Consider the following 15,855-nt stretch of genomic DNA (forward strand, 5'->3'; position numbering starts at 1 on the left):
CAAAGACTTTCAAGCAGCTTTTCTTTTCCTTCATGAGCCCCATGAAATGGTTACAACCTCTGTATGTTTGTACTGAGGAAACTTATGAATCATGACTGACCCTGACATGCCAGACATTATATAAACACATGGCAAGAGTATGTCTTTGGTCCCCAAAGCTTCAGTGAACTTTTTCCCTGGTTTAAAAGAATGCTTATCACAAATTCATGAAATGTGAGAACTAAAACAATATAACTTGTATAAAGAGAACAATAACCACCTATAACATAATTAAATGTAATTAAATTATATTTTAGGTGGTTGTTGTTCTCTTCTCTATTAAGCAGATTTCCATTTAGAACACAGTAAAAATTAACGAGTTGGTTCAATATAATAACTATTAAAAACATATATCAATTTGTAATCAAATCAATTTAATTCTTTTTTTTTTCTAGCAATGGCGTCTTTTACCTTATCTGGCTGCTGCATATGCCTTAGATTATTTCTCAAAGTCCCTGTTTGGGAACTTTGTAGAGTTTTTTGCAGGTGTTTTGGCAAAGAACAGGAATCAGAGACAGGTGAGATGTTTACATATTTCCTCTTCACTGAGTTCTTACTATAATAATCTGGGAATTGTTCAGTGGAAGACCAATTTAGAAGTCTTATGCTTTCTTGTGATCAGGAATGATAGAGCAATGTGTCACAAATATAGGGCATGTAAAGTACTGATTGAAGTTGCATTAGAAAAGCATTCAGATTAGTTTTGATGGAGTGATTAACATTTTATTGATTTCTGTGGGATTGAAGGTTGTGTTCTCTTGCAGAATTTTTTATCATAAATATATTATGATGTTGTAAATTCTGCTTATAACTGTTGTAAATTATTATACAGGGAGCATATATCAAAGTGAAAATTTCTGAAAATATCTTAATTCCTGCACAGACTCTCTGAGTCAAACTCTGCACAGACTTGAGTTTGAAATTCAAATTCATGCATTAAAATAAATATTTTTAGTGAAAAAAAGTTGACTTCTGAGCCTTAGTACTGAATTTTTCATCCACAGTCAGCCCACTGGAAGTCATCCCTTTACAGAAGAAATAGTTTAATCTATGAGTCTCTGTGCAAGGACTGATTCTTATCAAATTAACTGCAGTATTGTGTTTTTACAGCATATAAATTTTATATATTTTTATAATTTTTGGTAATAAAACATTTTAAGGCCTACGTACTGCTGTGTATTGCTCAAGTCTTTTTTAAGTCCTCAAGCTTTTTTCAGCTAAAGCTCACTAAATAATTTGTACTAATGGTAGTGTAGAGTATTTTAATTTCTCCTCTTTCCACAAAACACAGAAGAATCTATTTGACTCGGGTTTGATATCGGGTTTTTACCTGATACTTCATCTCTGGATGTCTGCAGTGCAGTCACTAATCTTAGGGGAAACAGTGGCTATCAGGAAAAAGTCATGATAGGAAAGAATCTTGCTGTTAAGATTTTTAAGAATGTACTTCTTATGAATTCCTTTTGTTCTACAGGAGATCTTAAAACACACAACATCAATCAGGGAGGTGCTCTTAAATAAGCTTTGGTTGTATCAAGCCCCTATGTCCAGAAACCAGAATTCCAAATGCATTTTCAAAAGAAGGTCAACAGAGTTAGTGTAAATTCAGGCCATTATGATTCTCTGGAGTCTCTGAGGGTGTACATAAAAATTTTCCTCCTCTTTGCAAAACTGATGCTTAAAAGATCAGTGAGAACTGTGTAAGGCAATAAACTTTATAACTATCCTATTGTTGGCTAGGGAGAGAGATACTGCTTATGTCACAGAGGGAATAGAAGCTTTTTCCGGACAGGCCGCCCTCAACGACCTGCTTCTCCGTGTTTGGGAGGGAAAGCTTGGCAGGTGGTGAATTAACTCACTCAGTGCTGTGCCTGCTGGTACAGCTGAGCTAAGATGCACCCATGTGCCCATTACCTGACACAAATTATTGCTGTCTCATGTAGGAAAGTTGGTGCTGAAGGTTCCTCAGTTGTGGCAGGGTTTTTCCGTGTCACCAAAGAATATGCTTTGCACTTACATAGATCTCAGAGACTTTTTTGTCTGTATTGCCAGTTATTGTTCATTATAAAGCAGTACATGCATCTATGGCTTTAGCTGGTCACCAGCTTAATTTCTATGAAAGTTATTCCTCATTTATAATTTGTTTTTCACAAAGGCTGATTTGGGACGTGAGATTCATGCTTTATCTGCTGCCAGCAAATCGCTGGCATCTTGGACTGCTCAGCAGGCAGCCCAGGAGTGCCGAGAAGCTTGTGGAGGGCATGGTTACCTTGCCAGTAAGTTACAGACACTGCATGCACTGATCAGAAAGAGAATGGTTATTTTGATGTGTTCTTTGACTGCTGTTGTGCTGTGATTTCTGAATTTTAGCAATGTGTTTAGAAAGTATTTTATCCTCATATACATATTTTTAAATGTTATTTCATACTTGAAGTCATAAAAAAAATCCCTAAACCCATACAGGATCTGCATCAGCATTTAGACATACTGTACAAGTAATTCAGTCTCAGTTTCAAATCTAAAGATGCAGACTTTATAGATGAAAATTTCTCTTGTAAGTTTAATGCAGCACTTTTCTAAAATCTTTACTGTACAAGGTAATCAGTGAATTTTCAAGCTCATCTGTTTGTAACAGTAGTTTTACTTACAAGAATAGACAGAATTTGTGACAGAATAATTATTTAATCTCTCTTAGCTTCTACTAATATGTTGCAATATACTGAACTGTGCGCTTGTTCTTAAGTGAATCGTCTGGGTGAAATCCGAAATGACAATGATCCAAACTGCACATATGAGGGAGATAACAATGTCCTGCTTCAGCAAACCAGCAACTACTTAATGAGCTGGATGAATTGCATAAGAGGTATATTTTCATTGTGGAATCTTAGTGCACCTAACAGTGTGTGGCTAATGGAATTAGGAGGTATTTTCATACTGAAAGCAATTTACAGTCATTTAATAATTTTGTGGAACATAAATAATGTGCTTCAGACTCCCATCATATGGTACATTCACAATACAGAAATATTTGCTGCAAGAAATATTCTTTCTCCTGTCTTGCAGCAGCTAACTAGATGTTTTGCCATCCCTAATCAGGTTAAGCCATATCTTACTCCCTGAGAAGTGCAGTTTAGTTCAACTGAATTACCTCAGCACTGCATCCTGATCTGAAGAGCTGTCTATCTACATGGGCAGAGAATCATGGCCTTTGGTTTTAAACTAGAAGATGAGAGATTCAGATTAGATGTTAGGAAGAAATTCTTCTCTGCAAGGGTGATGAGACACTGGCACAAGTTGATTAGAGCAGTTGTGGATGCCCATCCCTGGAACTGCTCAAGGCCAGGCTGGATAGGGCTTGGAGCAACCTGATCTAGTGCCCTTGTCCAGGATGGGAGGGTTAGAACAAGATGATGTTGAAGGTTCCTTCCAGCCCAAACCATTCTATGATTCTGTGACTCTGTATTGGTAAAGTCATCATAAGTCTGTTTATTGTACTTGGAACAGTTCATATCACCTGACTTGGTAGCAATGTCCATCACCACATCTTGGAGTTCTCTAGATTTTGTTTCAGTTTTCCAGCAGTGAGTTTCACTAGCATCTTACAGAGCTGGAGAGCTCAGCAGTTGGAGTTGAATCTTATGGAGAATAATTACAGGCAGTGATGTCAGGTTTTTCCACAGTTGTCTACCAGTCCTCTTTTGGCTGGACCAGGCCATAATAAAATAAGTATTATGGTCTAATTGCATTTGGCCTGTCAAGTGTATGCATGGCTTTGTAATAGGCTTTTAGTTCCAAAAAGTCTGATTTCTTTTCTCATAAATCATTTTTATTTTCTCTGGTATTTCAGATAAAGCTCCTTTTGAATCCCCTTTGGGAACAATAAACTTTTTGCAAGACTACCATCATATTCTTGGCTGGAAATTCACAGCCATTAGTGTTGAAGATTGCATGGACTCCTCAGGTAGGCTTCTGCTGTTATTAGACTGATTCTAGAACTTTAAATTCCTTTCCAATGGAAAGGATCCAGAGATTTGAGATTCAACCTCTGCTGCTTATTAGATATTTGTCATATTTGCTGACATTTCTTGTATTACATGCATTTTTATTTACTAAGAACATAGTTTGCATTTCAAAATACATTCTATTTCCCCCAAATTCATTTCTGGAATGGAGGATAACATCAGATATTATTTTTTCTCTTTTGTTCCCTTAAAATAGCATCTCTGAGTTAGGGTTTTTCGCTACTTTATTGCTGTTTTCTGGTTCTAAGGGGATTGATTGCCACTATCTTCTATCACTAAAATAGCTTATTTTAGAAAACCATACAAGGGATTTACAAGCATGTTGAAAAGGCATGAAGTTCATCTGCTTTTGACAGGTGCTTTTTGTTGTGTAGTGAAAAATTAGTAATGGTGGAAAAAGAGTTTCCTGTAGTTTTCCTGATTTACTCTGCTATAATCAAGTCAAGTATGACATGAGATGCTGTTCCCATTTGTGTATCACTGAGCCCAGATTGGCCCTTGGACACAAAAGTTAAAAAGAATACCAAAACCTAATGAGAGCAACAGCACATGTTCTCTCCTCTCATGCAATACCTACTGAACCAGACCATAGTTAAAAATGTCTGAATCTGTTTCTTGATCCATTCTGTTACAAACTGGACTGTTAATCTAAATGCCTTAATTTAGGCAGCATGTGAACACTGCCTATGCCATAAGGTATCCTCTACATGAAATCTTCAGCTAAGAAATAAGCTGGATTCATGCAAGGACCTCATGCTGAATAACTTTTTACCTTAATAGTTCTAGGCTGCTCTTAGAAATATGACACAATTATGTACAAAGCTAGTCATTTAAATATGATTACATTCAGCCACCAGTGAAAAAAATGTTGCAAGTCACATGCTTCCTGTAATTGTGGAGTGTCTTCTGTTCTTGTATTCTCAGAAGAGACTTTGTACCTTGCAGGCCTAAGTCTTCATATGGGGAAAAAAAAAAGCAGCAAAAAATTTATTTAAGTAAGAAGTGTAAACCGAGCTGTGGATACACCTTGTCTTCCAGCTTGGGATCAGTTTGAAGTAGTGTATAGCCAGACATGATTATGTCTTCAACTGTACCCTCACAATCTGACTGTTGTCCCCAGATATTTATTGTATCTACATTAATGGAAAAAGTGACATGTCAATGGATTGATTAATTGATGGTTTGACTTTTCATCTCAAGTAACAAAATCTGGGGCTGGCAATAGAATTTTCATGTGACTTTTTGCATCAAAACTGTGAATGTTAAAAATTTTGCTTTTTTTCTTTTTCATAGTTCCTTTAGCAGCTTATAAATGGTTGGTTTGCTACCTGCTCCGAGAAAGTGACCTAAAAATGAATAAGGAGAAGCAGGCTGGACAAAGTGATTTTGAGGCAAAAAACAACTGTCAGGTAATACTTAAAAATCTTTCTTATTTTATTCATTTCTTTTCATCCAAGTCTTTCAGTTTCTGTTAGTTTTATCTTCTTCTGCCATAAAGTACAATTTCCTGAACCATAAAGCAGCAAGTCAGATAACTAATACTTAATACTTATAAAACTTAATACCTGACCATGTGCATTGCACAGAACATGATAGCATGAGGACAGTTACCATCAGCAGAAATCTTCCAGGATATATTCAGGATATATTTCCCTTCAGAAAAGTTGCAGGCATGTGCTGTGTGATGTCTGCAATTTTGATAGCACAACTTCTGAAGACTAAATCTGTTAGTATTAAATACACTGCAGCATGTGATTATTACTTCTCCATCTGCACTTGTGGCCAAATACATAGTGTAGGAAAGAATCTTGCTCTGGCAGGTAGGTAAACTAGATGACCTAATAGGTCTTTTTCATCTCTAATTCCTATAGTGCAAAGTACTCATGAAAGATACCAGACTGACAGCATTGGAACCTGAAAAGGAAACATTGACAATTTACATATAGCAGATCCACTCTCTTACCAGAGAGTTATAACAGCTAGGAATGGCTTAACTCCAAATTTCAGTATTTATCCCCAAGCTCACCAGATTCCTCTACTACCTCCATAAGAAAAATTGACTCACATCCAAGGAATGAGCACTTGTCATTTGTCACTGAGAAAGGTCAGTTCCCTGAAGATGGTTGGTGTCATTTACTTTATCTGCAAAGCTAAAAAACAGCAGGAAGGAATAGTCAACATTCAACTCTGCACCTAGAAAGTCCCAGCCCGGCTTCAACAGGGGATGATCTATGTGAAACCACTAATAGGGGGGAGAAAAATCTTTCCTGCTTTTACCCTAGAAGCAGCTTATAGAGAAATTCTTCAGGGTCAAATCCAGACTGGGAATTGCCAGAAACTCCAGGCTGATTGCCTGTCAGTTAGCCAGGTTTTGGTGAAGCTGGTGTTTGGGCCAGTGCATTAGAATGGTGAGCTCAGAAGTATGAAGATTTTCTTATCTATTATATTTAAAATTCAAAGAGGTTCAGGCACACAACTGCTTTTGGGATAGGTGTTGGTATGCTTTAGGTCATTAGTTTTTCTTTTCTACCTACAATTCATTCTCAGGACAGCAGGACTTTTTATTTTAAATGTCATGCCTCAAAAACATTTGAAAATTATTTACAAGCTGTGCTTTGAAGACATATATATATTAGATTTAAAACTTTCTGGGCATGAAGAAACACTTTTCTGTCAGCCCAGTGGTTGACTAATACAAAATATTTGTTCATGCGATGGGGGATCTGGAAGAGATTCCTAGCCTATCCCTAGGTTATTTTGGTTTGGGCTCAGCTTGATAGAAACAGTAGAGAAGTGTAAGCAATGGGAAAGAGGAAAATAGAATTATAGGGGAGAACAATAGGAAAACAATTATTAATGTTTCATTTGGGATGTTAAGATGCATTTCATTCTGACTAGGGAATTAGCATATCTCAAAAATACCTCTAGTAAGGGGTCAGTCCTCCTTAATGCTGCAGAGACTAGAGGATGTGTATTTTGCTGTAAATAATAATTTATAAATGTTTTTGAGCTTGGACGTAAGTGTGCCACTGGGCAGCTGCTGTTTAGAGAGACAGTGATCTTTGGAATATGCTTTCTTTACAGGCTGCAGTGGATCTAAATGCAAGGGTATTGCAAGTATTTAAAAGAAAATAATTAAAACTAATCAACTGATTCTACATGGAAAAAATTAAACACCTAAACCTTAACAAAACAAACTTAAAACAATCATGAGTTACATCATTGCAGCAAGTCAGCCAGGACAGGAATGGCATCATATTCCCCTGCTGTTCACCAGTTAGAATGTTGTCAATCAGTAATCTATTCCATGGCAGCACATATAGCAAAGCTGAAGTATATAAGTGAAAGAAGTGTTCCTGTGTAAGTACATACAATCACTTAAGGTTATGTACTTTGCATTAACAGTAACTGGTGACTTGTCTTTCTCATCAGATAGTTGGGAAGGACTAGTTGAATAGTTCCTTCAAAACATACTGCAATCTATTGCACTCCATCTACAGAATCCACTCATGCTGACATGATCAGATTTTTGTTTATTATTTGAAGGGACTTTAATAATTTTTCAATAGGAAGATTTGTATCCTCTTTATAAAACTCTGGATCATATTAAATAAATATAAGCCTACCTTTTTCTTCTTAGATTCACGTAGGTTTCTTAGCAATCCTAAAATCAGCAGACCTGATTTTACATTGTCTTCTCTCTCATGTAACTTCTTGATCCCATAAAGCCTGGCTGAAACTGCCAAATTAGACTGGTAATAGGCATCAATCTTACCTCTAATAGGCATTTCATGAGACATTCCATAACTAACCTTTGCACAGACATTGTGGAAAGTGTTTTCTCCTACTGTTAAAATTTCTCCAACTAGATCATCACACTGAATCAGTAGAACTCCTCTAACTTCACCAATGCCATTCTGCACAGGCTGAGGGCTGGTTCTTTGTGTTTTGTTCCTCAGTGTTTTTCTCCCCTGTCTCCTCAGGTGTACTACTGTCGGTCTCTGGCTCTGGCTTTCATTGAGCAGACAGCCTTACAGCGCTTCCACGACTACAGCCACGATCCCAGCGTCCCAGCAGCTCTGCAGCCAGTGCTGAGGCATCTCAGTGCTCTCTATGGGCTCTGGTCCTTGAGTAAACACCTGGCTGTGCTCTACCAAGGTGAGGTCAGCTCCCTGAATGTGCTGTGCATGTCACTTTTATAAAAAGTACAAAAAATATTCCCTGGACAGGGCAGAGAATCCTAGTGATGATTTATGTTACAGCATTTTCTTACTGCTTGTTTAATACAGAACAGTCATTCCTGACCAAATTTTCAGGAGCAGGAATCTGCAGTGAAAAATTAACCCGAAAGTCTCTCTCTTACCTCAGAGATGATGGAGAGATAAGAGATTTTGCTGTGATCCAGTGCTTGTGTGACAGGATGAGGGATAGGCAGCAAGATGCTGTAGTGCAGCTCATTCTGCAAAAGGCTCTGCATAGCTTAGATTAAGAGTTCTGTAGTCAGCTCATTAATGAAAGACTATCAGTTCAATTACACAGGTGCAGTTACTTACTCTTGACTACTGAACTCATGAACTTGGCAAAAAGTTCTTAGCAATGTAATCTTAACTAGTATAAGCTTCTCTGTGAATATGTTTAAGGTGGCTATGCTTCGGGGGAACAACCTGGGAAATTTATTCAGGACGCTATTCTGAAGCTCTGTTACAGGGTAAGCCTGTTTATTGTGATTAAATATAGAGTATATAAACACTAAAAATGAGATACATAGCTTACAGTCAGCAGATTATTCTGTACTTCATGGGGTAAGTTAGCATGGTTTCTGAATAATTTTCTGTAAAGTTTAGCAACTCACTCACCCTGAATCTAGTCTTAATTTATTTCAATAAATGGAAAACAATATGTCCTACCAAACAACAGCATAGCATTTGTGGCCTTGCAATCTTCATTGGAAAGCCAGTGAAATATTTCAGTGCAGTTCTTTTTATTTAATTTCTGAGTGAGTTTGTGGGGTTTTTTTCTTAACACTAAAGCTTTCCAAACTGCAACATATTCTTTGCAGGTCAGCAAAACTTCAAAGAAGAATCTGGTCATTATATTTTTAAAGTCCAATATGATATGTGTTTATATGTGTAAACAACACCATATTGGTTAAAATGTGTTTAAAACCCCCTATGTAAAGGAGGAAAACATTTGAAATACAGTCTTTTTTGGCAGTTACCATGGGAGTGAAAGAAATTGAAATAAATCTAGGCTACTAATTGTGGATTTCTCTTAAATTATCAAAGCTGGTACTTTATGAAAGTAATTTTTATACTGCTCTGTAGTTCAGCCATAGACAACTGCAGAAGTTGTCAAATGTGTCTCTCTTGGTTTTAAACAGTTGAAAGATGATGCAGTTGCCCTGGTTGATGCCTTTGCTCCTTCTGACTTCATTCTCAATTCTGCCATTGGTAAAGCAAGTGGAGAGGTAAGAAAACCCATTGTAAAATTTGTAACTTTATTCATAAAGAAGATTATTGCCTGTAATTAGCCTTAACATATTCAAGACATTTCACAAGTACAAAAGAAAAGAAAGACAATTTTTCAGTGGAAAATACTACCAGAGTTAAATTGATGTCAGCAGAAGATGAACTTTTTTATTTAGTGCAGATACGCTTCAGTGGGAGACTTGTATTGCTGTATTTTGCTGTTGTGGGCATCTGTGCACTCAAATGATAAAGGGCTGAGAGAAATTTTTTGGTGTAGTTACACAAAGCTAGAGTTAAGAGCATAAGAAGGGCCATACTGGATTCACTTCACAGAATACTCTGTGGCTGACAGGGATGGATGGCCAAAGAGAACACTGGGAAACAGATGAAAAAGTGAGGTGTTCTTTTCCTGATGTCTCAGCTGTTGGCAGTTTAAGAGATGTCTTATGCCACAGATTCTGTTTGTATCATTCTGTTTAGTAGCCACAGATGTAGCTATTCTCCATTTTCTCCCATCCATTTTCAAATTCAGCTGTCATTTGGTTTTTATCACATCATCATTTCTACAATTTAATTATGATTGCTGTTAGAAAATACGTCCTAGTCCCAGTCCATATCTATTTACCATCTATGGGAGCCTTTTCATTCCTCTGACAGACCTTGTTTTCCTTCTCTGTGTATTTTCTGCTTCTGCCATATCATTTCTGAAGTGGCATGACCACATCTATAAGCAGGACTCGGGGTGTAGGTGCACCATGGAGTTGGCTACAACAGCTCCTGGTCTCTCCCTTCCTTTTTTTTTTTTTTTTTTTTTTACATATTTCAAGATCTGTCTTTATTCCAAAATCTCAGCAAACCAAAATTCTTGCTTACTGAGCCAAACCTACTCATCAGGGCTGAGCTGTGGGATAACTATTCTGCAGAGACCAGTGTCACAGCACAGTAATTTGGGTTGGTGTGGATGGATGCTGCAGACAATCCCTGGAGCCTGGGGAGCCTGCCAGGATGTTTGACAGGAATGCTGCATCAGACTCCGTGGATTTCAGTGTTTCGTGTAAATTCTTGTCTGAAGTTGCCCCTTGTTCCCATGGTGATCCAGCAATACAGAGGGCAGAACAGATGTTTCTAAGCTGACCTAACACAATGTTTACTTTGTTAGCAGTCTCTACAAATGAGGCAGGAAAGGCTGGCTCTACCTATCCAGCCATCTCCTAGAGGGCTTTAATCATCACTGGAAACTTTGTTTCCATTTCTATGTCGTTTTTTGAGGGTTAAATTAATGCAAGAGGTCATGGGAGGGAAGCTCCAAAAGTAACTCTTCAGAAAAAGAACATAGTTTGTTAGAATGTTAAGAGTATCTGTGTTGGCCAAAAGCCCATTTTAACACATTTTTCTGTCCCTAGCAGAAGTTGTGAGCAGATGCTATAGGCAGAAATATAAAATATGGTACAAGTACACAGTGATCCATTCCTAGAATAGTATCCCCTCTCTAGCAGTCACCTGGAGATTTCTTATCAGTAGCTGATAAAGCTGTCATGATGGATTTGGCTGGCTCTTCATTGGGTACCTCTTAGCTCTTGCAAATGCAGAAGCCATAGAGACTTATTAATATTAGATACTAATATTAGGAGTATATGAGAAATGCATGTAGGAATCTAAACAATTCCTTACGTACTTACTTTTTTATAAATTCATTGAATCATCGAGAAAGTAATTTTAATCAGTGCTATTCAACCCATGTTCCATAAAATTCAGGAAGGTTTTCTGAATTGCCTGTAAGTCTGTGATTTTCAGCTTGTGTAAATATTTTCAACTGAAATTCACAGAAGGCTGCCAATCCCTCACTCAAAATACTTATTAAGGATCATTGTCTCCTGGCTGTCTATGTTTAATCCTCTATTCAATGATTGCTTTGCACCTTCTAAGAACCAATGCAAACATTTTAGTAAAAATTACAGTATTTTAAAGAATAGATTATCCAAGGATAACAAAAAGGAGAATTTAATTCAGGATAAATTGTGTTGTGCTGCAGTGGAGTGCCTTGCGCTGTAAGCCACAGATCATAGTTAGAGCTGAGGAAAGGTTTCAAATTTTTTTATAGGCAGCTTTAAGCCCTAAAGAATTCAAATTCTCTTTAAATGGAACTTTTGATGGTGTGGATAATTTCTTCATAAGAGTGAATCTTTATTTCTCCATAAAAGTGAATCTTAATCTCAGCCTAAGTCTGTGAAGGTATTGCCACATTTATTTCAGGATTAATTAAGACTTGTTAGACAATATTTAATCAAAATTAGAATGGAATAAGTAGTTAACATTAGCCCATGTAATCAAGGTAAAATATATCAAATATTAAATATATTTCAATATTTATTTAACTCATCCCAGATATTTAGGATCACAGCATCTTTTGATGAAGAAAAATGGCATTTCACTTTACCTCACTGACTACTTTTATACTACATTATTATTTTGTTACACTGTTCTATCTTACTACTGAAAATATATTCTTTCTTTCCTGGTTTTCCTATGAAGTTATTTAAAGCTTTAAGCTTTTGTTAATTATGAATTAACAAATATTGTTAAAATTCTACTTTTGCAAAATTTTCTTCTTTTTAACTCTGCTGCAAAAAAATTACAAATTAGTAAAATGATAAATAAGCAATCTGCTCTTGAGAGAAGAATTTCTTATGCTCAAATCAAACATTTCACACTGGGAAAGAAGTTCTATTCCTTTCCAGAAGTGTGTTCAAACAAAGATAACAGCAGCTGTCCATGAGTGCTTTCAGACACAGCCCTCAGGTTTGGACAGAACAAAGATTGGCTTAATCTAATCTTGTTCCAAATTTCTACCTTTGATAGTACAACTCCTGTCAAGTTGAAAACCAGAGATAATAAAGATTTCTGGTTTCCTGCTCTTATGCAAGGATGGTCTAAATGATTTACACAGAAATCTGATGTTTACAGTACTTTGAAATTTTGTGGTTATTGTTCTGTTTGTTCTTTCCTGTACATAATTATTCACATTTGTTATCTAGAAATTCAATTAAAATCTCATTTCAGCCAGTAAGTTAACTTAATAATTTATCTTGCAGATGTTTTGTTTCTTCTCTGTGCATTAATCCTTTTTTATTTTTATTTTACAGTTATACAAAAATATGTGGGGAGAGATCCTTCAAGGCAACAAAGTTCTGAACAGACCTTCATGGTGGGCAGAATTTTGCATGAATAAACCTGTTATAGGCAGGCTGAGGTCAAGATTGTAAATCAAACAGCTTTTAAGAGTCTGGATGGGCCTGAGATGGATACCTTGTGACAAACATCAGGAGGAAATGAGGCCATATGAATGATGAAAATTGAAGGGATTTTCACCAGGAGGTGCCAGTTATTTTAAAACTTTGAAATCAAGTCCAACTTGATCTGAGGGACTGCTAACATAATAATGACAAGATCAAGAGCAACACATCTGCACACTATACATATTTACTTAATTAAATTTTAAAAAATGAAGATTTATTTTAATCATTGATTTGCAAAGTTTATATTAAAAAGATTTTCCAATCACTCTCTTGTTGATATTTTTATATTACAGAAGGTAAATAATTAAAAAAAAAAAAACATTTTCCACCGGGGATTATGAATAAGCTGATAAAGGCAAAAAAAAATTAGGACAGTCTGGACAAAACCTGTACTGACTGTGATTATAGTGAGAGAACATTGGGAGAGCATCTTTCCCTCTACTCCCCTGTCCTCAGATTGCAGAGAACCAAGCTGTATTGCTTTTCAGAAGACCAGAAGGGAAGAGGTCAGGACAAGCAATGGTTTCAGTGTCAGCAGAGGCAGGTGTCTGTCCTTGGGGGCACAGGATGACTCTGGGAGCTCGCTGGCTGCCCCAGTTCTGAGGAACCAAACACTAATGTGGCAGTGTGGAAAGATGGCTCTGATTAGTGCCACACCCTGTGTTGTCTCAGCTCAGAAGTGGGAAATTGGAACCAATCACACTGTTAGCTTTGAGCTGAAAGGAATGTTCTTTCAGTAAAGATAACTTCTTAGCCAGACTCAGAGCAGACTTAAATGTTAGTAATTTTACCACGTCAAGTTCAAGGTCAATTAAAAATGATCACCCTCAACACACTTCAGTTTAGAAACAAAAAAGCCAAAGAAAAAGTCTGAAATTCTATGGCTGTTCTTTATAGTCCCATTGGAAAAATGGATAAAAGCTATCCTGTTAAACTGTATTTTTTTTTCCTTAATTTCTTTTTCTTCACCAGATATAGTCAGTGTTGCCTGTGGTTTTTCTGCCTCTATTCTTTCTGCTTTTCTAATGAGGTTCCTTAGCTCAGGATGTCCTGATAGAAGCTCTTTTTCTTGCAATTGAACTGTAGGGAAGTTTAACCTTCTTTGCTGATAAAAACAACCCAGTATAAAGTGTTCATTTTCTTTGAACTGTTTTGGCTCTTTTAATAAAGTCCAATAGGTGGCATAATCCTATGGAATAAAAAATAGATCAATACAGCTAAACACCTATCATTAGATGTTATGGAGTCATGGGGTGTCCTGATTATCTTTAGGAATTTTCCATATCAATGGGGCATCCAACAAGTGTCTCAGAAGGAAAGAGGCAGAGCTTGTAATTCCCAGTATCTAATGTGAACACCAGGAACTCTGGCAGTGAAAAAGGCAAATGGAGAAGAGATGCCATGCTGCATTAAATGTAGTAGCATTGATCTGTCAGTCCCCATTCTGCACTATCAATGCTGATCAGCAGCATTGTTCTGCTGTCCTACATGTGTGTGATTTCACCATCACCTCTGAGCTCTCCATAAGTGACTCAGTCTTTTCTTGCCTCCTTCCTCACAGCTGGGAAACAGCTGTGTGTAAATCTTGTGTATAAACTGTAAGTCTGTTTATGAGGCCTTGGTAGCCCAGAAAAAAGCACAAAGGTGTTTGGCATATAACTTAAGCCAGCTTCATCCCAATAAAAAAAAAAAAAAAACACAGCAAAAGTGTGTCACAGTAGCAGAGACCTGGAGACCTGGTGAACCACAAGGATACTCACCAAGCACATGACAAGATAAACAGACATCCTGTAAAAATATATCCCTAAGCCCTTCCTGCTAATCTTCTTTATTATGACTATTCTGGCAACAGCCAAACTCCCTGATACAAGCTGTGCCTCTCTCTGATGATAGGGACTGTACAAACTGGCAGGAAAAAGTGCTGTTTGTTCTGAAAAGCTCCTAACTTCAACTAGAGCCAGCACAGCAGAGGCTGCACCAGCAAGGACCTGATTATGGGCAGGCAAAGTGGGGTACTCAGTAAAATAGCACGGTTATGGACCCTAAATATGAAATGTCACAGCCTGCAGTAAGCTTAGAGCCTCATGGGACTGTTGGGTACCTGGCTGATTGCAGGAGTTACAGACCTGAGCACCAAAGCTGAAATAAGTACAAGCACTGTGAGGCCTTGGGCATTCACTCTTTAAAAAATCCTGCATCCCCAGCCACTGGGTGCTGGTGGCTGCTCACCAGGGCTGTTTGCAAGCTCAGTGCAGGTGTTCAGCAGCTGTCAGGATTTGCATGCTGCAGCAAAGTCTGTCACTCTTTACTCTGACACCCAGTACAAAGCCATGGTGCAGTGAAGGCAGGCTCATTCTGTGGGCCAGAGCCACTCTGCACTCAACATTACCAAAAGTAGTACTTCCTGTATGAATACCTGGGTAACTGTGATCAGGTTTGACTATGAATTTCTGATCTGTATTTTTAGCCAGATCTGTATAATCAAATGAGAAGAATTTCCTCTGAAGTCAACAGCCAAAGGTTCCAGAGATCTTCTATGTCCAGCTTCTCAGAGCAGGAGAATTTGTAGCTTTGAACTTGCAGAGCTGAAGCATGGAAAGAGAGAGATGTCATGAAATTTGGCATCTGGTTATCTACTAAATCATAGGGCAATAATTCAACAACTACCACAAGATGTCATTATTATATGCAGTTTCTTCCTCTTTGTAGAACATTAAATAAAAGAGGCCTCTGGCAGAACAGAGAAGTCATTTCCCTCCCATTTCAAATGCCAAATAAAGTTGGATGTGTCATTTTATCTTGGTTGGGGAGCTCGGTCAAATTCAGTCAAATAGCTTCAGTCCAAAATAATTTGGCCTCGGGGATCCATCCTTTTAAGCTGCCACGTGAAGGCACCAGAGAGCTGAATCCAAATAGGCCTGGAAGAGCCTTAAAACTGCTTCCCCAGGACCCTGTGCCCTGCTCCTCTCCTGGAGAGTGGCAGTGTTCTGCTTTGTGACCACCTACCTGCCCAGGGTATTTCAAACCAGG

At 37.6% G+C, this 15,855-nt stretch overlaps 1 protein-coding gene across 1 annotated transcript in view; it reads left to right on the forward strand.

The window, feature by feature from the left end:
• The window catches only part of ACOX3 (acyl-CoA oxidase 3, pristanoyl), a 31,884-nt gene extending 18,794 nt beyond the window's left edge, over positions 1-13,090 (forward strand). The window contains exons 10-18 of the mRNA XM_058803164.1: positions 435-557; positions 2,195-2,315; positions 2,783-2,902; positions 3,887-4,000; positions 5,355-5,470; positions 8,045-8,219; positions 8,702-8,769; positions 9,442-9,528; positions 12,673-13,090. Of these exons, the coding sequence (XP_058659147.1) occupies positions 435-557; positions 2,195-2,315; positions 2,783-2,902; positions 3,887-4,000; positions 5,355-5,470; positions 8,045-8,219; positions 8,702-8,769; positions 9,442-9,528; positions 12,673-12,792 (1,044 nt within the window). The 3' untranslated portion in view covers positions 12,793-13,090. The remainder of the gene's footprint in view (positions 1-434; positions 558-2,194; positions 2,316-2,782; positions 2,903-3,886; positions 4,001-5,354; positions 5,471-8,044; positions 8,220-8,701; positions 8,770-9,441; positions 9,529-12,672) is intronic.
• Positions 13,091-15,855: the final 2,765 nt, after the last annotated feature.

The sequence above is a fragment of the Ammospiza caudacuta genome, chromosome 4 (assembly GCF_027887145.1).
Source record: "Ammospiza caudacuta isolate bAmmCau1 chromosome 4, bAmmCau1.pri, whole genome shotgun sequence".
Taxonomy (NCBI): Eukaryota; Metazoa; Chordata; class Aves; order Passeriformes; family Passerellidae; genus Ammospiza; species Ammospiza caudacuta.